This window comes from Artemia franciscana, chromosome 8 (assembly GCF_032884065.1).
Source record: "Artemia franciscana chromosome 8, ASM3288406v1, whole genome shotgun sequence".
Taxonomy (NCBI): domain Eukaryota; kingdom Metazoa; phylum Arthropoda; class Branchiopoda; order Anostraca; family Artemiidae; genus Artemia; species Artemia franciscana.
The window spans coordinates 39267118-39292451 of NC_088870.1; the positions used below are offsets into that span (position 1 = coordinate 39267118).

The 25334-nt window shown below is 33.6% G+C and overlaps 1 protein-coding gene across 3 annotated transcripts in view; it reads left to right on the forward strand.

Annotated features, from left to right (window-relative positions):
* LOC136030406 (uncharacterized) overlaps positions 1-25111 on the forward strand; it is a 74711-nt gene extending 49600 nt beyond the window's left edge. For 2 of the 3 annotated variants that reach the window (XM_065709362.1, XM_065709363.1), the window contains exons 6-7: positions 17376-17536; positions 18781-25111. In XM_065709362.1, coding sequence (XP_065565434.1) covers positions 17376-17536; positions 18781-18924 — 305 coding nt within the window. In that variant the 3' untranslated portion in view covers positions 18925-25111. The remainder of the gene's footprint in view (positions 1-17375; positions 17537-18780) is intronic. The other variant, XR_010618273.1, reaches the window with a different exon arrangement.
* The last annotated feature ends 223 nt before the right edge of the window (positions 25112-25334 follow it).

Consider the following 25334-nt stretch of genomic DNA (forward strand, 5'->3'; position numbering starts at 1 on the left):
TCCTTCTATATTCATCTGTAGGCTCACTGATAGTTAAACAATAAAAGTATACTTTTTGAGGCCTCAGCCTCTCCTCTTCTCTGCTCAGTATCACTCCCCTTTGTAGAAAACGACAAAAGGTCATAGTTTAAAGTGGAAAAAAGTGACAATTAAAAAGAAACCCAAAGGAAAGAGCTTCAAGATTTTGTGTTTGTTAATTAACAAACCATAAAAAAAAACCTTCCAAGGGCCTCAGCAATTAGCAAAGTATTATAATTTGTTCATAGATGAAATTTATTGCTACTTGTTATTCTTGTTGAAATGAACTCCAAAATAAATTGAAATTTCGCACCATCACGAAAATCAGGCAACCGTTACGTTCTTTACTGAGGTGTCACCCGCTTTCCGCTTCCTGGTATACATCTCGGAGCGCCACCTGTGCTGCACAGCTCCATCACACTAACAACAATTCTGCCACACGTAGCACGGTCTCCGTAACGACTGGGACAGTTCTGCCACTCTTTGCACGCGCCACCTATGTGTAGGATTTCTGAAAGTCATTGACCCTTCGTTCCTCACGATATTTCGGAGCGCTTCAGTTTTATAACTTAAACATATGTATTTACTGCTTTAGGTCACAATTAAATTTTTTAATGGTTCATTTTGGTTTTTAAATTTTGTCCGGCAATGCTGTAAACATGACAATTTTTGGCAAGGAAGGAGTTAAATGAGCTATTTGCAACTTTGATTTTCTGATTATTTCATCTACATTTCACTTTGTTATCTTTCTGTCTACAAATCTATTGTAAAAACAGCATTTTTATATTCTTAGTGAATCAAGTTCTTTACTGACATTCTTTACTGTTCATGTTAACATTCTTTAACGCAAATCAAATATTTTGTTCTTCAATAGTACCATAATCAAAATGCAGTGCTGAGCCACAACGACTTTTGTTGTATTCCGGATGTATGTAACGCTCATAGGGTGCGCTGATGACATTTCAAATATCAGTAGAACCCTACAAGGAATTAAATAAAAAGACAAGTTTTTTAAATGAAAGTAAGGAGCGACACTAAAACTTAAAAAAAAAAAACAGAAATACTCCGTATATGAAAGGGGCTTTTCCTCTTAAAGGCCTCGCTCTTTACGCTAAAGTGTGACTCTTTCTCTTAACTTTACTTCTTAAAACATTAAAAAACTTTAGTGTAAAGAGTGGGGCGTTGAAGAAGAAAAGCCCCTTTCATATACGGAGTAATTTCTGTTCGTTTTAAGTTTTAATGTCGTTCCTTACATTCATTTAAAAAAACTTGTTTTTTTTTATTAAATTTCTGCGCGTTTTTTAATTAATGCATGTTTTGATCTTGGCTTTTCGCAAATAAATAATTAAAACAAAATTTGCATATTAATTAATTGCAATTAATCGGAAGATTTTGAGAAAAAAGGACCGAGGGAGGAAGCCTAGTTGCCCTTCAATTTTTCGATTACTTAAAAAAGCAACTAGAACTTTTAATTTTTTACGAACAGTTTCATTAATAAGAATATTCGTAATTTACGAATTAACTTACGTAACGAACTTCTATATTCGTATTTTTATTGTGTATATGCGGGGGCTCACCCCTCGTCGATACCTCGCTCTTTACACTAAAGCTTAAATTTTGTCCCAATTCCATAAGAATAACCCTTGAATCACAAAGGCCGTAGAATAGATAGTTGAAATTACTAAAAATACTTTCGCGTAAAGAGCAAGGTCTTACGAGGAGGTAAACCCCTTATATGTGTAATAATTTCTGCTTGTTTTAAGTTTTAATGCTGCTCCTCACTTTCAGTAGAAAAAACTTTTCATATTTATTTTTTCATTGTTTTTTAAATAATACTGGAAAATCCTGCGCCCCCTTCATTGAAATTCTCTTCCCCCATCAGAATTTTTTCATGGAAAGATCCTCCCACGTAGCCCCCCCACCTCATTTTCACCCAAACCAAAAAATCCCCCTGAAAACGTCTGTACACTTCCCAGTAACCATTACTATATGTAAACACAGGTCAAAGTTTGTAACTTTCAACCCCTCCCACGGGGACTGCGGGGGAGTAAGTCGTCCCCAAAGACATCGTCGTTAAGTTTTTCGACTATGGTGAATAAAATAGATATCTCAGAATTTTGATCCGGTGACTTTTGGGAAAAATGAGCGTGGGAGGGGGCCTATGTGCCCTCAAATTTTTTTTTGTCACTTAAGAAGGGCACTAGAACTCTTAATTTCCCTTAGAATGAGCCCTCTACCGACATTCTAGGACCATTGGGTCGATACGATCACCACTGGAAAACAAATAAACACGCATCCGTGGTTTGTCTTCTGGCAAAAAATGCAAAATTCCACATTTTTATAGATAGGAGCTTGAAACTTCAACAAGAAGGTTCTCTGATACGCTGAATCTGATGGTGTGATTTTTCTTAAGATTGTATGACTTTTAGGGGGTGTTTTCTTCTATTTTCTAAAATGAGGCAAATTTTCTCAAGCTCGTTACTTTTGATAGGTAAGATTAATCTTGATGAAAGTTATATATTTAAATTCAGCATTAAAATACAATTTTTTTGATGTAATTGGTATCAAAATTTCTTTTTTTTTCCTTACTACAGTTCGTTACTACGAACTGTTTGATAAGAAGCTGTTTTAGTAAGGTAGAATTGCTGTAAGTGGCCAGACACATGTAGCTTTTTTCGGCAGCTCATTGGGCAAACGACTCCTCTACGTGGGATTTTCAAAATCAAACATCATAGGCCCAATAGTTAACTACTGTTGATTAATAGTTGCATGATTTACTCAAAAGCTTTTAATCACGTTTTGAATCCTTTCAATATGAAAGTATGAATTTCTTTTGCTATTAAATATTCAATTGTTATTATTATTTAGTTTATTTGATTTTCCTGCTGAAGAAAAGGAAACGATTGAGTATTTTTTATTTGTGATTACGAGGAAATTCGATGGTGTTATAAATCAGCAGCAGAAAGTAGAAAATTTTTCAAGGTCAAATAATTGCCGTTTTCTTTGTAATTCGGTGTCGATTTGGAAAATCGACACCGAATAATAAGCTGCGTGTGTACGGAAGTAATAAGCTGCGTGTAATAAGCCGAGTAATAAGCTGCGTGTAATAAGCCGAGTAATAAGCTGCGTGCCGATTTGGAAAATCGACACCGAATAATAAGCTGCGTGTGTACACCGAAATAAGCTGCATGTGTACGGCTTTTAAGGTAAGATATGTTTATGTCGCCAACTGTTTTTATCCGTGGATTTTTTTTTCATTTATAGAGTATCGACGGAGAATATATGTGTTATGGTAAAAGAAATGGAAATCGGACGTGCTCAAACGCTTACTTACCTTGAAGTCCAAATTGGCACAACATTCAAGGTCACACGTGTACTAACACATGTTTATTACTGATAGCCACAAAACCCTTTTTCTGCATACATAGACCTTGTCCCAAGTGAGGAGAGATCCAGTCGTAATGCCCTGGTCCAATTGTATAATGCTTGTATCTTAACAAATGTTCAATGTTAAAGTTTGACTCTTTGCAACAATTCTACTTTTTAAAACAATTAAAAACTTTAGCGTAAAGAGAGAGGGATTGCGGAGGGGACAACCCATTTCATATACGGGGTAATTTCTGTTCGTTTTAAGTTTTAATGTCGCTCCTTACTTACAGTTAAAAAAAAACTAGTTTCTTTTATTTAATACACAAATAAGTCTAGATGAGAGGGATTTTTAGGTATTGAACCCCCTTTTATTCCTCTTTTTTTTGTGATTTTTTTTTCACTAGACATATAAAAGTTGCTTAGCAGGAAACTAATAAAAGAAAAAACAATAAACATAAAAAATGTTTTTCAAAATAGATCAAAAAGAACAAAATTTTTTTTTCTCGAAAATCTATGATTATCAGTGAAAATGAGGAGCGTAAAATGGGTTAGACTTTACATGACATAAATATCAAATTAATTTTAGTTATAGATGCATAAATGGAAAAACGAGGAAAACGAGTTAAAAATATCAAGTTATGTAAAGCCCAATTGACTAATAAACTTGAAAAACATCCGTTTTCATTAACATCCATAGATTGTTGGGAAATTTTTTTTTTTTTAGTCCCTTTTGAAAACAAGTATTTTGTCAAAAAAGTCGGTGTTTTGAGGAAAACGAATTAAAAATATCAAGTTATGTAAAGCCCAATTGACTGATGAACTTAAAAAATATCAATTTTTCTAGTGGTGTTGGAGGGAATCTGTCAAAAAAAAATTAAATGTCAATGTCAATTTTTTCAATCACAATAGTTTTAACCCGGGCCGGTAAGCACCCCTTCTGCTTGTGTTCAAAATTGGTCCTTAATCTAATGAGAAGTGAAAGAAAAACACAATATTTAGTGAGAACTTCGGCCTTTTATTTAGCTTTACATTCTCAGAACCAATTGAAATTACGGCAAAGAAAGCAATGCCGTGTATCGTATAAACATATGATTCTATATCTTATTCTTATAGCCTTTTTCAAACTCAATACTTTTACTGATTTTAATACTTAAGTATATTTTAGTAATTTTACTTTTACATATTTTTGCTCTCCCCCCTTTTTGAACTTCGATTTTGTTTTTGAGCATTGAAAAAAAATTCTCTTGGTTATTGTTTTTTTTTAAACAGATGTTTCTAGTTTCGAAAGGGATGGACATCTGGCTTTCTTATCAATTGGTCTTGTGAGCATGATTATTCTTATTGCTCTTTTTTCAAACTCTGTACTTTTAAACATTTTCTACCTAACCGCTAAAATGATAACGTAAAATTCTTTTAAACTGTCTCTCCTTATTGTCAATAAACAAATGTTCCGAAAGCGTGTCTGTTGAATCGTTTCCAAAATTTATTCATTCAGACTGAGAAAATAATTAAATATCTTAATCTTTGAGAACCACATGTTTACAACGCAGTTAAAGAAAATATTTACGTTTCTCTGAATTTTGGCTCGAGGTTAATAAAAAAGAGTATTTTTGCTGTCCTTTTTGCAAGTTAGTATACAGAACTAAGAATTAATTTTGCAGGTTTTAAAGCCCTATTTGAACTTATCCTTGAACTGCCTTGGATTCTTTTCACCGCACTCCCAAGATAAAACATGCCCCTTTTCACAGACTTCGCAATAGCGCTGCCTAAGTAAACAAAGATTTATTTATCTATTTGTTTAGACCAGGGCACTTCGTACAGAAGAAGTTGTCATAGAAATTTCAAAAGAGGCTTATTCGATTAGAAATTGAAAGGGCCATTAGTTCCTCCAAACACATCCAGTCAAAATTTCAAGATAGCGATTTTGTTCAAAGTAGTTGAAAGGTCTGGAAATTATATCTTTGAGGATGACAGCCCCGACCCTCCACAGCCTTAAGGGAAATGCTATTAGTTATACTAGTTACCCATTGCTAACATTTAAGGTTTTTATGGAAGTGGTCGTACAAACTTTGGAGGTGGCTCATTCCATTGGAAATCAAAAAATCCTAGTGTCCTTTTTAAGAGTCAGAAGTGATCGGAGGACAGCCAGCACCCCCACCCCAACGTTCTTTTTTTCCCAAATGTATTCGATCGAAAATTTTCAAATCGCAAATTTATTTAAAATAGCCTAAAGATCGTATAGCAAGGCCTTCGATGTTGAAACATCACCTCAGAACCTGGGGACAAGAGTTGTAAGTTGTGACCCAGGGGCATATACGGTTTTTTGTGGAAGGGGTGGTAGTATAAAATTTAGACAAGGCTCATTTAATTTGAAATTGAAAGCTCTAGTTCCCTTTTAAGAGTCAAAAGCGATGGAGGGCAACTAGTCCCCCATCACCCAATACCATTGTTTCCCAGAACGTATATTATCGATATTGTGCGATAGCCATTGAATTAAAAATTAACATACTGTTTGCATACAGATTGCTGATAAGGGCGTATCAGCAATATTTTTGGAACGGCTTACCATATCAAGAGAAAACTTGACAATTTGACAGAACATTGAGGGGGACTTTGAACTCAATCAAAACATACTGTGTGTATGCTGATTGTCAAAATGGCGCATACCAAGAAGTGATTTGGGTATTAAGCTGAAGCTTTCAGAGAATGCTTAATGCGAAAGATCAATCGATTCAAAGGCAACATGTGTACGCTTTTATTTATACTGCTACTACTGCTATATTTTCTAGTTCTACTACTACAATTATTATTACTCCAACTACTAATTATATTGCAACTGCTGGTAAGGTTAAGATGGCTAAGATGAAAGTTTCAAGAAGTTTATGGATATACACGCTATCAAAAGGACATATCGGCAACGTCATATAAATGGCTAATTGTATTCAGTTGAAAGTTTCAGTACTTGATGAGAGGGATGCTCAACTGATCAAAAGGCAAATATTTTTATGCTATGGCTGCTACTAGTGCTAGTGATAATGCTATTAATACTACTAATATTATTACTAATACTATTACTTCAACTGTGAACTAGTTTGAAGTAGCCAGAAGACACTATGTGTAAACCTTTAATACTATTTCTATGGTTACTGCAACTAATGACTCTAAGGGTATAAAAGTGAAACTTTTAAAGACCATTTAGGGAGAGTTTCAATTAGACGAAAAGACTATATGCATGCAAGTTTTTAAAAGGGCACATAAGCAATATCATAGGCAAAACTTGTCTATTATAGCTAGTAATATCATTGACACTTTTAAAGGAGCTAATTGGATCGGAAATTAAATGTTCCAGTGCCATTTTTAAGTGTCGAAAGTGATTGGAAGGCAAGCAGTCCTGCTCCTCAGCCCATAATTTTCTGAAAACTTCTATTCAAAATTTTGAGACCGCTTTTGTTATTATAGTTGATCAGTCCAGTAGCTATGTCTTTAGAGATATTGGGTATGTGGTTCAAGCGTTTCCTCACCGTAAAATACTCCTCCCCCAGAAGATACCCCACGGAAAGTACCCTTCCCTCGGAAATACCCCCTCGTAAAATACAACACCCTTGGAAAATACTCTCCCTCGTGGCTGGTTGGTCTCCAGTCACTTTTGACTTATAAAAAAGAACTAGAACTCTCAATTTCTAATATAATGAGCAATATCCGAAGTTTCTGTGATTATGAGCTTGAGGTGTGGTTGATGAAGGGGTAGTCCCCCCCCCCTCTTATAAGGAACGCACTCTGCTCATTTCGTGATTTAAAGTTACTCTTTACTTTCATAATGGATATCAATAATAGATAGGGAATAGATATCAATTTACATTTTTGATACATTTTTTAAAGTTTCTATCTTACACTCCCCCCGGAAAATATCCCCCCCCAAAAAAACAACCGATTCTTGGTTTTGGCCCTAAAAATTATAGATTTATTTCTACATCCAACCTCCCCTTTTCTTTCCCTTAAAGCTAATTCCGAATTTGACTGATGGCTTAATGAGAGCTGGGATGCTTTGGAATTATAACGCACCATTTGAGGTATTTTCCTCCATCCGTAACTACACAACAATCAATAAATACCATTATAGAAGTTTAAATGCCTTTTTAAGTTTTTTAATTTACCTATTGCTTACAGATAGTATTTGTTATTGGGAAACATAAGAATATTTCTTTGCAGAGGAGTTTTCTGTAGGGGTAGGGCGGTTCTGGGAGAATTTTCAAGGGGTAGGAAGTTTTTGCGAAGAATTTACTTTCTGCGGGAATTTATTTTCCATGGAGTTCAGATTTAGGTTCAGGTTCATTTTAATAATAAAATAAGTTACAAAATGTCCTGAGTCCGGCTGAGAAGACAAATTTGTAATGCACGGGATGGAAAAAAACTTCTTTAAATAAATACAACATACATACTTCATTACATGCAATTCAAACAAGTGTAATTAAACATATTCCCCCGTCAATTGCCCGGTCAACAGCACCACCCGTTGACGCGTCCAGCGAAATAAACATAAAAAAAAATAAAAGATACCAAGAACCCTGGAGAATGCCTAGGTCCAGTATCATAAAAGTGGTACCAGAGTGGTAGGATATTTCCCACCCAAGGGTGGTTGGCATTTACTCCCCGCGGAAAACCCACCGTTGAAAATACCTCCACTCCCTGGAAAATATTCCATCCAGGAAGTGTCTCCCCCGTGGAAAATATCCTCCCGGAAAAATAAGCCCCCCGGATAATCAGGGATCTCCATTGTATAAATTTAAGTTCCCTTTTAAGTTTTTTAAATTTGTCCATTATTTACAGGGAGTATTTGTTATTGGGAAGCCTTAGGGTATTTTTTGAGGGAGAGTTTTCTGAGAGGGGTGGAGACGGTCGGAGCAATTTCCACTGAGAAGTAAATTTTTAGGAATAGTTTCCTTTCAACGAGGATGTATTTTTTGAGGGGCCGGGCATTTTCCACGGAAATGTATTTTCAATGGGGGGGGGGGCTATTTTAGGGGGTATTTTCCGTGGGGGTATTTTACGGTGGAGTATTTTACACAGGGGGTGATTTCTGTGGCGTAAACTCCTAGAACCATCCTAAGAATGACTAAGGGTATTAATTTGACGATTTAACTAAATCAAAAGAGTTTAAATATACCCAGGTTTTCAAAGAGTATAAATAGAATTTTTCGAGAAAAGCATTAAGTTTTATTTTTCAGATGAACAAGAAGAAGAATAAAACAAAATTAAAAAATAAAAAGAAAAAGAACGTGTTTGAAATTTATAGACTAAATCAGGTAGGATTTAATCTCACCCGAGAAATTGAAAGAGAACGACAAGTCCAAGAGCCCCCTTTAATAGAGTGGTGGGAAGGGCCCCCGTAGGCCTAAAAAGTCATAATCAAAGACTATTAGGCCCAAAAATTGTCAATCTGTCCACATGCCCCCGATGAAACATAAAAATTTTGAAAAAGATAAAAAACAATATAATAGCTGAAAAAACTAAATTATAAATGTAGGAATTAAAAAAACACGCAGTTAAAACTAAAAAAAAACTGGTGTTAAAATCGTAAAGTTATAGAAAATAAGTAGCTAAACTTGATAATTGGAATTGCATAACGTTAAAAAGCTGATAAATGGTAAGAACTTTAAAAACAGCAGTACAAAATATGGAAAAGATAATCAAACAGGATGGGTGGTCCAAAACCGTAGAACTCCGAATTTGAAGCATATAATCTCCCCCTTTGGTCAGAAAAAAAAAAATCAAATATGAACAAAACATATTCGGAAGAAATAAGAAATCAAATAGACTAAAATTTTTGACTTGCCGCAAAAGGCCACTGGTGTTGCCGTTTTGTTCTAGCGATAAGGATCTCAAAAATTCTTACTTAGAAGGCATAAGGTAGCTTGAAGGATTAAAACTTTGATTGTTTCTTAAGAAATTAGAAAAATACATAAAACAGATATTGGCCTGGAGGATCGCTTGTCAAAAAGTCCTCTGCAATAAAGTGTGGGGAAGGGCCCTGTAGGTCTAGATGAGTAAAAACAGGGACTGTGAGTCCCAAACTGTAAATATGTCCAAATACCCCTGACGAAACATAAAAACTTGAAAAAGATGAAAATAACCAACATAAAACTTGAAATTAAAAATAAAAGATATAGCTGAAAGTTGGAATTGCTACAAAGCACGGAGTTAAAACTAAAAAAAAAAAACAAACAAAAGAACCTTATGGTAAAATAGTAAAATTACAGAAACTAAGCAGCTAAACTTAATAAATGGAATTACATAACGTTGAAAAGATGATAAATGTTAAAAATGTTAAAAACAGCAATGCAAAAGATGGAAAAGAAATCAAATTAGGGCGTTTTTTCCCAAACCCCAGAAGGGCCAGAGCCCAAAAGACAGAGCCATATGATTGCCCTTTTGCTAAAAAAAAAAGATTAATAAAACATATTCGGAGGGAAAAATAAGTTAATTAGCCTAAAAAATACTTGCTAACCACAAAAGGTCAATGCCATTACCGTTATGTTCCAACGGCATCCCAGGATCCCTTGTCTGAGAGGACACGGGTTCGAATCCCAGAGTACCCAATTCTTCAGTTTGAGACGGGGGTCAGTGGCGTGACTCTGTAAGCTTAGCCAGAGTCGACCCAGCTCTAAATGGGTACCTGGAGAAATCTGGGATGGTGAACAGGAAGGGTGTGCAAAAGCACAGGATGGCTGGCCCCCAACCCCCCATTGCACTTCCTGGCTGAAGGGCCAAGAAACGGAGATCAGCACCGCCGGTACGGACTGTAAAGTCTAATGCCGTATCCTTTACCTTTTTTTTTTACCAATATAAATGTGAATTCAAGATTATGCATTAAAGTTTACAAAAAACTAATCTTATTGCAATCAAACAGCATTTTGAGAAGCGAAATGAAAGCAAAGTAAGCCATAATGAAAATGTGTCCCCTGTATTAGGCCACACGCGTTTAAACTAGATATATCGCCAAGACGCCTATAATATGAAACTCCTAAAAGAGTTCCAACACCTAAAAGAGTCCTAGGCTGAATGATTAGGACTTCTCCTCTTTAAAAGAAAAGTATAAGTGGTTTGAAAATACAATAATAAATGTTACGAATTAAGATATATCCTGCTATACAGTGCGGTGATTTTCTCTTTGAGGCCCCTATATGGCGCAGTATCCCCTTGCTATCACTCAGTGCAATAAAACCCTCCTATAATCACTAAAATTAGATGAAAAGAGATGTGATGGATTCTTACTACTAGTGTATAAATTGATGCGTGAGAAGGTATCATTCTGTTGTCTTACCCGAAGGTAACTTATCCGAAATTCATATCCTGAATTCGCACTAGTAAATATAGAACTCGGAAAAAATATTCAAATTTCTGGCATTTATATCGTGCTGTGTGGAGGAGAGGCAAAAAAAGTAAGCATTAGGGATCATTTATCCCACTTCAAATTACTTCCATTGAAATATACGCAACAAATTTTCCGCAATCTGTAAATTCCTGGACCAAAGGGGGGTGGCAATGTATATCAGTATCACTATAACTAGATGTACGAAGTGAAATAGAAGCATAAAAATCAGCTAGCCTCTTAAGAAATCAGAAAAAGTTGTAATTTAGAAATAGGCAAGGAGAATGGTCTGCCCTTCTCCTCCAGACATAGGGGAGAGATCCTTCATCCCCAAAACGTGGCCTAGCCATCTCAACCTTTCTTTTATTATAGCCCTAGAAAGCGGGATTGAACCACATTTTTCGCACAACCTACTGTTTGAAATACGGTCAGTCAGCCGGATACCCATAACAATCCGTAGGCAACTTCTCTGGAAAAAATCTAGTAAATTTTTATCCGCTTTTCGGAGCGCCCATATTTCAGAGCCATATTTGAACAGTGTCATCACTAGAGCTTCCAATATTCTAATCTTAGTTTGCAGACTAATCTTCCTATTCTTCCAAACTTTTTTAACAGTGAAAAAACACTCTGAGCCTCGGCTCATATATATATTAAATAAAAAAAAGAAAGTTTTTTTAAATGAAAGTAAGGAGCGACATTAAAACTTAAAACGAACAGAAATTACTCCGCATATGAAAGGGGCTTTTCCTCCTCAACGCCCCGCTCTTTACGCTAAGGTTTGACTCTTTCTCTTAACTCTACTTCTTAAAAAAGGAAAAAAACTTTAGCATAAAGAGCGGGACGTTGAGGAGGAAAAGCACCTTTCATATACAGAGTAATTTCTGTTCGTTTTAAGTTTTAGTGTCGCTCCTTACTTTCATTTAAAAAAACTTGTTTTTTTATTTAATCTCTGGACGTTTTTTAATTAATGCATGTTTTGGTCTTGGCTCTCCGCACATGAATAATTAAAACGAAATTTGCATATTAATTCTTTTTTGCCTAAATGGCGAGGAAGCCTAGTTGCCCTCCAATTTTTTGATTACTTAAAAAGGTAACTAGAACTTTTAATTTTTTACGAACATTTCCATTTGTAAAAAATAGACCTAATTTACGAATTAACTTACTTAACGAACTTCTATGTTCTTATTGCGTATATGAGGGAGTTCACCCCTCGTCGATACTTCGCTCTTTAAACTAAAGCGTAAATTCTGTCCCCATTCCTTAAGAATGACCCTTGAATCACAAAGGCCGTAGAATAAATAGTTGAAATTACTAAAAATACTTTAGCGTAAAGAGCAAGGTATTATGAGGAGGTAAACCCCTCATATGCGCAATAATTTCTGCTCGTTTTAAGTTTTATTGCTGCTCCTCACTTTCAGTAGAAAAAAACTTTTCATATTTATTTTTTCATTGTTTTTTTTTAAATAATGCTAAAAATCCTGTGCCCCCTTCGTTGAAAGTCTCTTCCCCCATGAGAAGTTTTTCCATGGAAAGATCCTCCCACGTAACCCCTCCAACTCTACTCTCCCTCCCAAACCAAAAAAAAAATCCCCCTGAAAACGTCCGTACATTTCCCAGCAACAATTACTATATGTAAACACAGGTCAAAGTTTGTAACTTGTAACCCCTCTCACGGGGACTGCGGGGGAGCAAGTCGTCCCCAAAGACATAATTATTAGGTTTTTCGACTATGGTGAATAAAATGGCTATCTCAGAATTTTGATCCGGTGTCTCTGGGGAAAATGAGCGTGGAAGGGGGCCTAGGTGCCCTCCAATTTTTTTGTCACTTAAAAAGGGCACTAGAACTTTTAATTTCCGATAGAATCAGCCCTATTGCGACATTCTAGGACCACTGGGTCGATACGATCACCGCTAAAAAAAAAACAAAAAAAACACGCATCCGTGATTTGTCTTCTGGCAAAAAATGCGAAATTCCACACTTTTGCAGATAGGAGCTTGAAACTTCTACGATAAGGTTCTCTGGTACGCTGAATCTGATTGACTTTTATATTGTATGACTTTTAGGGGGTGTTTCCCCCTATTTTCTAAAATGAGGCAAATTTTCTCAGGCTCGTAACTTTTGATAGGTAAGACTAATCTTGATGAAAGTTATATATTTTTATATATTATATATTTATATATTCTATATTTATTATATATTTATAAATTCCATTTTTTAGAGTTTCGGTTACTATTGAGCCGGGTCGCTCCTTACTACAGTTTGTTACCACGAACTGTTTGATATATATATATATATATATATACATATATATATATATATATATATATATATATATATATATATATATATATATATATATATATATATATATATATATATATATATATATACATATATATATATATACATATGTATATATATATATATATATAATCCTAGAATTTAGACTATAGGGTTCCGTCTCTTCTGGACTAGAGATAAGAAGGAGAGGGTGGTAAAAAAAATTTAAGTATTCGTCTGTCGGCAAACGCTAAAATATTTGAGTTAAATGGTGAGAGTTTTGTTTCCCTTGTCGGTACAAAAAATAACAATGTGTCCACATGGCCTAAACAAACATGAAATAGCTTCTAAATGGTAAAATTATTAAAATATGTAGTGGAAAAGATGGAAAAGAAAGCCAAGTAGGGCGTGTGCTCCCAAACCCAAGAAGAGCAAGGGCCCCAATTCAGGGCCGTATAACCTCACATGTTTGCTCTGGAAAATTAAAAAAGTAGGTTAAGATTCTTAGAACCACTCTATTCTGTAAGAATCAAAGATAAAATGGGGCATAAAAAATGTACAAACTAACAAATTAGAAATCATGCGTACCTTAAAGAAAGGCAAATAGGGCCTGTAAACCCAAACCCCAAAAGGATTTGGGCCCAAGATAGAGTTATATAAACTCGCCCGTTTGCTCAAGAAACATAACAAAAATAGGTTTAGATTCTGCGGAGGCACGCCTAATCTCTAAAAATCAAAACTTCAAATTAGACTTAAGAAATGTATAGTAAGCTAAAAAATTACACAAAATGGCAAAATAAATAAAACAAAATAGGACGCGTGCCCCCAAGCTCCAGAAGGACCATGGCCCAAAGAAAGGGACATATAGACCCCCCCCATATAGACCCCCCCCGTTTGCTTCAGAAAATTATTCAAATTTTGCCAAAATCATAAGAAGGTATACTAAACTGTAAGAATCAAAAGATGAAATTATGCATAAAATTGTACGAACTAAAAATCAGAAAGAAGGCACAAATTAAAGTGTTAAAAAGTACAAGTGTCCCCAAATCCAATAAAGACCTCAAGATGGGTGAAGCACATTCTATCTCCATATGCGATGTTGCGGGGTGCGCCCTCTCTCGTTATGCAGTGTCGCAGAATGGCCTGTATTCCCATATACAATGTCACAGTCAGTGGCGGTTCTGCCCTTTCTTGTACCCGGGGTGAAATATTGATTAGCACCCCCTCCCGTCACTCAGAATTTTCTGGAAGAATTTTAACAAAATTTTCATTTACTGGCATTTTTATCAATTTAATTATCAATGAATGATTAATTTTAATTAGTATTATGTTAATTTAAATATTATTACTATTTGATTATTTATTATTTATAAATTTCATTTTATTTTTATTTTAGTAATTAGTTTATAATTTGTTTGTTTATTATTATTACCTTAATTTAATTAGTATTATTATTTTTAACTTATATTAATTTTATTTATTAATTAATAATTTAATAATTACTTTCAGTTTCCTTCCGCACCCCATACTTTAGTTGAATAAAAAAGAAATTTCAAAAATTATAACCGTTAGATTACAGCGACTCTAAGAATTCTGCGCCCAAGGTAAGTGCTACTCTGTCCTCCCTCAAAAAACGGCCGCTTGCAACAGTTTACCCCTTTGTCTTCATGACTTAAAAAAAAATGTACGCCAAGGTAAAATATAATAAAAAACACCTAAATAAAAGAAAGCTGAATGGGGTGCTTACTACCAATCCTCAAAAGGGCCCCCACCCCTACGCAAAGATAAGCATATAATCTCACCTGTTTACTCAAAAAATAATAAAATTAGGCTAGGATTCTGACAAATTAAATTGAACAAAAAACATCAAGAAAAATAAGAAATCATTTGGACTAGAAAGCTTGTTGCTAACCACAAAAGGCCACTGGCTTTGCTGTTTGGTTTCAAGGCTAAGGATTTCCAAAATCCTTACTTAGAAGGCCCCGTAGAAATATGAATCTAAAATTACGAGTCAATATTAACACAACACTAATTTTAGAACAAAAAAAATACTTGTCTTTGAAAGAGAATGTAAGGAAATTTTCCCGACATTAAATCACACGTGTTTAAATTAGATGAATTACCAAGATGCCGCTAATGTAATGTGCCTACTTTAGTCTCCTACCTGTGTAGAGGTAGTCTCCTACCTCCGTAAAGTAGACTAAGGAAGACTAAGGTAGGATTGTGGTAGGTAGGAGACTAAAGTAGGATTATGACAAGGGTCTCGTTAGAAAGAAAAGGTTAGTGGTTGGAAAATAATAAAAAATCTTACGAACCACATGTTATCCTGCTATACGGTGTGGCGATTTGCCGCATGCCTTTTATATAGCGTTCGTAACTCCCAGATATCTCCTTGTGCTAAGTTGTGAGGTGTCTCCTATAATTTTATGCAGTGTCGTGAGGAATCTGCTGTGTCACAATATAATTTCAAAGGATTCCCAGACTAAAAAAGAGAGTACGACGTCGTGAATCGTCTCTCATGTCCACATACGATGTCGTGGGGACTCTGCTATGCCTTGTCGTGTGAAACATTGCTAAGATTACGTCTGTCGTTTCCGGCCATTTTGTGAAACGAAACAGCAATTATGCCTCAGAGAGGAAGAAAAACTCTATTATTGGAAAGTTTTAGATAGTTCTTCGGTTTAAGACATCATAGAGTTATATTATGAGCTTGTCCATTTCGGAAGCAAAAACGCCACTCGGTGGCGTATTTCAAGGCGATATTAAAACTACTAGTCAAGTATGATTTCTTCTACAAAGACGAATTTGTTCTGGTGATTCAAATTTTTTTTTACCGAATCGAAAGTATCCACTGAGCAAAAGATTTGATGCTGGATTAGATAGGATGACTTTTTGAAATCCAGAACTGAATCCAGAATTGATTCCGTTCCATACATCATATAGATCTCAAAATTACCTTTTAATATGTAACATCCCTTTCCTCACTCGCAGAAGTACTTAAAAATTAAACTTTTAGGTTCAGAATTTTTTATTTCATCTTTACTTCAAATAATTTTTCTTGTACAAATTACTGACCAATGACCCTTACTGTAATGACAGTAATGTACCAATGACAGTAATTTCATTACTGACCAACGACTACACACTTGTACTTGTCCACTGATTCCAAATTTGATATTTGACGTTTTTGTCGTTGGTGTTAAATGTAGGTAATTACTTTCATTCATAAAATTGAAAACATTAGATTAATTGATCCAGTTCGCTCTATTATCTCATTTCTAATTTACTTAGGTTTCTGATACTGCTACCACCATTACTACTATTGCTACTGAGAAATGCTACTACTGCTGTTAATGAGAACTGACCGTAACAACAAGCCACCAAAACCTGCTGTGCACACTCAACCCCAATTACGCTCTCTCCAGACCTTCACTCTTTTTGTCTCCCATGAAGTTTCTGCCTCCTTTATATTCTTTCTTATGGCTTCTCTGCACTCTCTTTAAGGATGTCTTGTTTTTTTTTGGTCCTAGCTGGATTAAAAAGAAAAGAAAAAGAAGATGGTTGCCATCCTAGGTATTATTAGTAAAACTTGATGCATGACGACAAAACTGAAATAAACGTAATTGGGAAGTTTGACAGTACAGGTAGTTCCTTGACAAAACTGGCTATTACTTTGTCTTTAAAAAAAAAAGAAGAAAAAAACGGAAAAGGATTATTAAAAAGGAAATCAGACCCTCACCTAGAACCCATAGAACGGTTCTAGACCTTCTATTAAAAACAAGTCTAACAAGAAGTAATAACCTAAATCGTGTTGCTTCTTACACGTATGCAACTAAAATTTGGTCTTCAGTATCTGGATGGGGCCTCTTTAACTCTAAAGTTGGACAGAAGCTTGCTAAATGGACATCCAAAAATTTTACAGATATCTAAAACGGAGATACATATCACAAGGGTTGGTGCTGAAGAACGGCATTAAAAAAACGTAGATAGCATAATAGCGCATTCTGCATGTACAGGGTACCAGTGGAACCACTCCCCGTTAAGACTGTTACCATGGGAAAAAAGAAAGCAGTATTACATATAGTAGAAAAAAGCGAACATATTGCTATGGATGTAATACCTCTATTACCCACCCACGAACCAAAAATTTTAGTAATAAAAATCGATCATGTGTTTTTGTCTTGAAGGTATCGATGCTTTATCTACTATTTATATTTGGGATGTCAAAGGGTACCGGGATTACAAATCTGCGATATCCCCAATATAGTGGTCTGACATTCCCTTCCTATCCATGGCTAGTAAGCCCATTTAAATTCTTTTTCCAATTGCTATTTGTAGAGAATCCATTTCTGAGCAACATGTTAACGGCATCTGTTGGATTTGTGATTTTGACATTCATTGGTGCATCACATTCCATTTTAGTTCGAGGTGTGCTTCGAGATGTCAGTGAAACAGGAGAGAACGTGGCCTTTTTCCCTTATCACTACTTCTTAGAAAATGTAAGTAGAATGTTTGTTGGTGTGATTCATAAACAACCTTAAATCAAATTTGCCTTTAAATGTCTTCTTTTGATTCGTATGATCTGACAGCAAGGCCGCATCGCATCGGTTTTGCACGTGCCTTAAATGTAAAAACGATACGACCACCCCAGCGGAAAATATGATATCATTTTTGCTCTTTGAATGTATATAAATGTGACGGAATTCACATAATTTTTCTCTGGTATGAATTCAATTCCTGTTTCTGGTTTACCCTTCACACCAAAGAACTTCATTCCGTTCTAGGGTAGGTAATCTCGTGTAAATTCATTCCATTTTTCCTGTACATCTTTGCGGACGTTAAAGTAACACGTTTCTTCATTCTAGGGTGAAATAAAGTTTATTTGTATATGTATATGTACATATCTCAAGATATGTATATTGGGATATTCTCGCATAAAAAAACGATCTGATAGGTCAGAAGTCTGAGAAAATCTATTATGAGCCTTAATTATGGTTTTTGCAAATGAATTTGTGTAGTATAAATTACAATGACGTTATGTATGTAAAAAATTACAATAACATCATGTACGTTATAACATCCTTTTGGTAGAAAAAATTTTAGTTGCTGGAGGTGATTTCCGACAGTGTTTAGCAGTTCAACCCCGAAGCAACCGCAGTAAAACACTCAAGGCCTTGGGGGATATTTCCAGACAAATCAAAGATAAGAATTATATTTTTAATTAGACATAGCTATACTGGGCTAATACAAGTTAGTCCAATGAAAATTTGTCTCAGCTTCTAGAATTTGATTCAGCATATTCCAATGCATGTGCTCTTCAAATATATTTTTTTTGTGTTTAAACGAATGCAGTGAATCGTTTCTGTGTAATCGTGTTTGAAATTTTCCTGCTTCCACTGTTCTCGAGCCGTTTTGTGTTAAAGAAGTTGCATCAGTGGGAACCAAAGATAAGGGTTGTAGCATTTTCATTCCTTTGAATGGCATTTGGAAGTGCTTGAGTTTACACATTTACATGTTATTGATAGTAACTGATTTTGTATTCTTTGCCTTTCATCTTTGATCCGGGATGGTAGTACTTAACATACGGAAAAAACCAAGAAATTCTTCTCTGGAATAATCGGGATATTTTTTTACACCAGGACTGGTTTTGAATGCCCCCCCCTCCCGGGAATGAAAACTTTACACCTATGACACTATTTGCTGTAGAACTTAGGTAGATAGTTAATTACAATTTTTTTTGTAGTTTCAAGGTAATGAAGACACAATTCAAAATGAAGATAAGAACGGAAAAGCGAAGGGTATGAAAGACGAAAGCGATCACAACACAAAGTGTTTGAATAACCACATTTCCAGTGAAGTTATAGTGTATAGAGAAACAGTAGTATAAATTGTTTCATTTTGTTATAGCTTTATTTCACTGCTTGTTTATCACTGTTTGAAGTGTTTTTTTAGTGACTGTTTTATGATTTTTTTTTCAATCTTGGTTTCTCTTAAACTACTGGTATAACAAGGGGAAATGTCAATAAAAATCAAAAGGAAACAAAAGACAGTGCCCTCTGTAAACAGCAAGACCTGTCTCAACCAAGTAAAGATTAGGAGCCTTAAAAATACCACCAACAAGATAAATATTTAATTTAAGTAATGGAATAAATTAATTAATACAATCAATTAATCAATACGTTAAACTAATAGAAGATTTACGAAAAATAAAAATATAAAACAACGAAGGAATAAGACTCTATGTAAGACCTATCGTAGTTGCTATCGTATTGCAATCGCAGTTGCAACATCACTCATTAGTCTAAAACTATATTTTTATGAAAATTATTTTTTTGCAACACAACAAACACAGCATAAAAAGTAAATTATCCGTGGTGTTCTTTCACATACCTTCTTCTATATATATATATATATATATATATATATATATATATATACATATATATAGGCATTCATGTAACATACTATGTTATGATAGCTACCCATCCTTAGAAACTTGCAATGCAGGTCAAAATGAACTAGGGAGGAATTTCAAAAAATTCCCATTGAAGCCATTGTTTAGGAGAGAAAGCATATACACAAAATAGAATATTCCAGTGAAAAAAAATTGAATTTTTTCTTTCTCAAAAATCAGCTAAATGCAAATTTTTTCCTTGGGGAGTGGTTCATATTTCTACATTAAAATTTAAAAGGATATCATAATTTCTTTTTCTTCTTTAAGTTAAAACATAATTGCATTTACCATTTCAAATTTGTGAAAAGCCCTAATGCAAGTAAAAAAAACAAAAAACAAAGCAAAAAAAAAAAAAAAAAAATAGCAGCGTCAACTATCTTGGCAGAACTTTTGTATACACTTTTCACTATGTTATTTTTTTCTTAAATGTTAACTGTCTTTGATTAAACCCGCGTTTTTATTTGACATTTTAAGGTCAACACACCAAATGAATCAGTCAAGTTGAAACACTGTCTTCCAATGCTGCGTTAGAAAAAAAGCTTTATCAGTTTTTGTTGGTTGATTAGCTTTTCAATTCGTCCGTGAAACGCCAAAGAAAAACAGGGCTAAATCCAATTTGATTTTTGCCAAAGTTGTTAGTTCTTGAATACTGTGCCTTAAACAAAGCTTTACATCTATAGTTGTGCTATTGTTCAATATTAGTGTCTTAATTTTATTAGTTTTTTATTAATCGTTAAGAATTTCTAGAGATTAGTAATTCCTTTGGAACAGGATTGGTAGTTTTAATTTATAATAAATCTTAAATTACAGATTATGTCATTGGTGGACAGTCCAAATCTTGCATCTATAATTTTTCGAATTGTTTAGAAGAGTGGAGTAGTCTAATAAACGTAACGATAGTTAATGACAAGTGTTGAATCCCACTTTGGCAAGAGGATTTCATACAACCTTGAGAAAAATTTCTTCTTTAGGGTAAATATTCAGGTTGCTTCAGATGAAATTCGTTCAAGGAGGCGACGAAATTTTGATAAGAATAACGAATCATTCTGTTACGTCTTGGTGACAACTTGTTCTTGCCATTACTTATTCTCAGGGAAATTTTTTGCTTGGCGAGTGGTTCATATTTCTACATTAAAATTTAAACGAATATCATAATTTCTTTTTCTTCTTTAAATTAAAATATAATTGCATTTACCATTTTCTTTTCTGAAAAAGTTTCCTCAGAACACCAAATAATTTTACTTCCGGTCTGATAGCATCAAAGCGTTTGAAATCCGCGATAGCGATGTCGCCTGTTCGTTTTTACTTGGCAAAATCAACTGTCTTGTGTATAACTTAGCTCAAATCTGAATATACTTGATGAAAGACCATTCGGGTCTAACAAATTATTACATTTATTATTAATAATTTATCGTGTCCATGATAGTTTCGCTTAAGAACACATACAAAGAGAAATGCGTTAAAGATTTTCGTGAAAAATAATCAGATACCAAGTTCTCACTGATCCCCGGGTATGTACAGGATGAATTGCTTTTCCTATTGTCAAAGTACACCTAACTGGCTACGTTGAATGTGTGTTTTTCTTGTCATTTTAATTTCATTTTCCTCATTAAAGTCCAAAGCTTCCTTTAAAGTGCAGCTTTTTTGGTCACATACTCTTGCAATACTCTTGTAGGGTATTACGGCATTTACAACTTTACCAAGGAAGATAAACCCTACGGTTAATAACAATTCGTCGTATCATTAAAGCAGCTTGGGCTGATGCAACTGATCATGCTCCTTTTTTAACCCCACTAGATTCAACTATTAACTGTTTTCCCACACCAACAAACATCCCACTCCCTTTAAATCTTTTTGCATAATCTCTTGTCAATCCATTCGAGCATTAACGTCAATCGGTGGGAGGGGGAGGGGATTGCGTGCATGGGCATATGTACCCTAGGTTTTGAAAAATCTGTTTTTGGGGAGATAATTTTTATTTAAGTGTATCTTCATTGTGTTTTTATCGAATAATTAAACAAAAACGGGAAGTTTATCCCCCTAGATTTTGAAAAATAACATTTCGTCCCTTCCAATGAATTTAAATGAACTGAAACCACAGTATTTGTGGGCGTTCTTTCTTTACTTTTTTCCCCTCTGCCCGATTGCCAAAAAGCACATATTTTGGAAGCCCTTCGTCCTTCTACTGAAAAAAACATATATAAGAATCCTAAATTTCTTTTATTATAGACACGGATAGAGGGATCTACCTACATTTTCCACAATGCTTATTATGCTTAGAATACTGATCAAACACGAAGGTAAAACCATTATTAGACTTTAAAAAAAAATCTATCCTGTCTCCCTCAACCTTTTGAACCACTGATGTTTTGGAACCATGTCTAGCAACCGCTATTATTACGAATTCTGGTATCTTCTGCAGCTTTTAAAACCTTTCCTTAAACTTTTTACAACTGCTAAAAAAGTTCAGACTCGTTTGTCAATCAACATTCAAGCTGATCGATGGGATTTTTTTACTTATTTAGTGCCCCTTTGTTATAGATGGCATGAAACTCCATCATAGATGTCAATGCGAATGATTAACCTTAAAAGCTGCATTTATAAGTGCCTTGAAATTCTGGGCTTAGATTCTGATCTTTATTTGCTTAATTCACTACTCGTGCAGTTCTATTATTGTTGTAAATTCTTTTAAGTAGATAAATAGTTGGTGGATTTTATTTTGTATCTTATGTATTATTTATTATATGGTTTGCATTATAATCTTTTTTTTTGTACTCTTTTGTGTCGTAGAATTTTGTTAAATTTTCTGAATCTAATAAAGATCTTATAGGTACTTCATTATATTATGATACTTTTTCTTGTTGCCAAACAATTCGTCGTAACGAACTGTAAGTAAGGAGTGATGCGGCTCAATAGTAACCAAAACCCTAAAAAACAGAATTTCGATATCAATAGATATATCAAAAGAATTGACTTTTTATGCTGATTCCAAATATATAAGATTAATTAAGCTTAATTTTTGAAGCTTTTAAGCTAAAAATTTTTTAAGGGAGGTATTTTTTCGTCAAAATGGAGCCGGATTCCTCGGTATTATTTAAAAAATCATCAAAAATTAAATTACATAAACCAGTTTTTCAATTGAAAGTAATAAGAAACATTAAAACTTATAACGAACAGAAATTATTACGTTTATGGACGGTTTAACCCCTTTTCAACATCTCACTATTTATGCTACTGTCTGAATTTTCTCCCAATTCTGTAATATCGCCTCCTGAAACCCAAGAGTCACTTAATTAGAACAATAAGAAGGTTTTATTAAAGTACCTAAAAAATTTAGTTTGAAGAGCCAATTGATGAGGAGAGGGCAACCCCCTTTGTATGCCGGAAAGGACTATAAATTTTGAAATTTGGCTATATTGTTTACACATAGTATTTCTTATTGAAATGTACTGCAAAATGCAGATAGAAATGAAATGAAATCAACATGAAATTAAATGTAAATGTTGAGCGAGAGATCACTCGTTCAAACGCAGCTGATCCCTGATTTTAGTCAGAAAAAATGAAGAGAATTTTAGAATTAAGTGATTAAAATTTTTATCAAACAGTTTAAAAAAAAACAGTTTATCAAACATTTATATGCAGTTTGGTATAATTTGAAAAATGGTCAGAAATTCAATAAAAAAAAATGTTTTTTTTTAACTGAAAGCAAAGAGTGACATTAAAACTTAAAACGAACAATAGTTATTCAGTATACGAAAGGGGCTGTCCCCTCGTCAACACCTTGCTCTTTACGCTAAATTTTCACTCTTTTTCACAACTCTACCTTTTAAAGTAATAAAAAACTCTAACGTAAAGAGTAGAGTGTTGAGGAGGGGACGGTCCCTTCCATATACGGAATGATTTCTGTAAGTTTTAAATTCGAATGTCGCTCCTTACTGTCGTTAAAAATTTTCATTTTTTATTGAGTAATTACCAAGGATTTATGCAAGATTATTAGAAATTTTAGGGAAATTTGGGAATTTTTTAGGGACATTAGGGAAATTTTAGGTAAATTTGGTGTACTGGCATTGAAAGGACGGGAGGGGAATGGATTCCTATTCTAGTGCATGTACATGTTTCATTTAATTGTATTTGGTAGGGTTACTCCTTAAATAATGTCCATGAAAAAGAATAAATCCATGTCGGAAGAACTTTCCTATCGACCATTAAATTTTTTTTTAATGACAAATATTTTGGTAAAAAAATAACCCGTGTAAATATTTACAACATTAACATATTAAAATTTTTTACCTTTGCGCTTTAAATTCTCAAAGTACCGCTCATAATCCTCCAAAATCATTTTTACCGACAATAATACAATCCTTTCATTTAGTGTTTTCTTAATTTCCTTAATTGTCACACTGAGCTAATTAGTTTCATAAAAACATGGTTATGCTTTTTACGCTCCTTTTTGATTTTTTAGACAGTTTTTATAGGAGAGTCCTAGTGTTTTTGCCGTGCTACCCCTTCCCCTCTTAATTCAAGGGATTTTTGAAAACTTCTACCTACTTAGCACTGATAGTTTCTTCTGGTAGCTTGTACCAGCCGCTCAAAAGGCTGCAACAAAGAACTTAGCATTAACCTTTGATTGTCTTTTTAAAAATCCTATAAGTCGGAAAAATCTCAAAATATTAAATGATAATGTAATATCTAACTAATATACTTTCTATCTATATATATAAAAATAAGTTGTCTGTGTGTGGATCTGTGGATGGATCAGGTGACGTCATGTTTGTCCGCATATGACGTCTGAATTATTTCACACTAATACAAAATAAGAAAAAAACTAAAAAAGGTAAAAACTACAAAAAAAACTAAAAAGAAAAAAAAGCTAAAAAAGCTAAAAAACTAAAAAAACTAAAAAAAGGTAAAAATCTAATAACTAAAAAAAAACTGAAAAAAATAAAAAAAGGCAAAAACTACAAAAAAAATAAAAACCAATTAAAAAAACTAAAAAAGCTAAAAAACTAAAAAAACTAAAAAAAACTAAAAAAAGGTAAAAAACTAAAAAAAACTAAAAACTAAAAAAGAAAAAAACTAAAAAAAAGGAAAAAACTGAAAAAAAAAAGAGAAAAAGAAAACTAAAAAAATATGAATAAATATATATAAAAATAAGTTGTTTGTGGGTTATGTCTGTCTGTCTGTCTGTCGAGTGACGTCGTGTTTGTCCGCATATGACGTCTGAATTATTTCACACTAATACAAAAGAAGAAAAAAAAACTAAAAAAGGTAAAAACTACAAAAAAAACTAAAAAGAAAAAAAACTAAAAAAGCTAAAAAACTAAAAAAAACTAAAAAAAGGTAAAAAATTAAAAACTAAAAAAAAACTGAAAAAACTAAAAAAAGGCAAAAACTAAAAAAAAAACTAAAAACTAATAAAAAAACTGAAAAAGCTAAAAAACTAAAAAAACTAAAAAAACTAAAAAAAGGTAAAAAACAAAAAAAAACTAAAAACTAAAAAAGAAAAAACTAAAAAAAAGGAAAAAACTGAAAAATAAGAGAAAAAGAAAACTAAAAAAATATTAATAAATATAAAAAATATAAATATAAATATAATATAAATTAGCAATCAACAAAGCACCGAGACACAAATGACGACCGGGACACAGGGAGTATAAATGACGACCAGGACATAAGTAAAAAAAAAACTAAAAAAACTAAAAAATGGTAAAAACTACAAAAAAACTAAAAACTAATAGCCTAAAAAAAAACTAAAAAATCTAAAAATCTAAATAAACTAAAAAAGAAAAAAAAGAAAAAAGGAAAAAAATAAAGGAGAAAAACAAAACTAAAAAACGAATGTA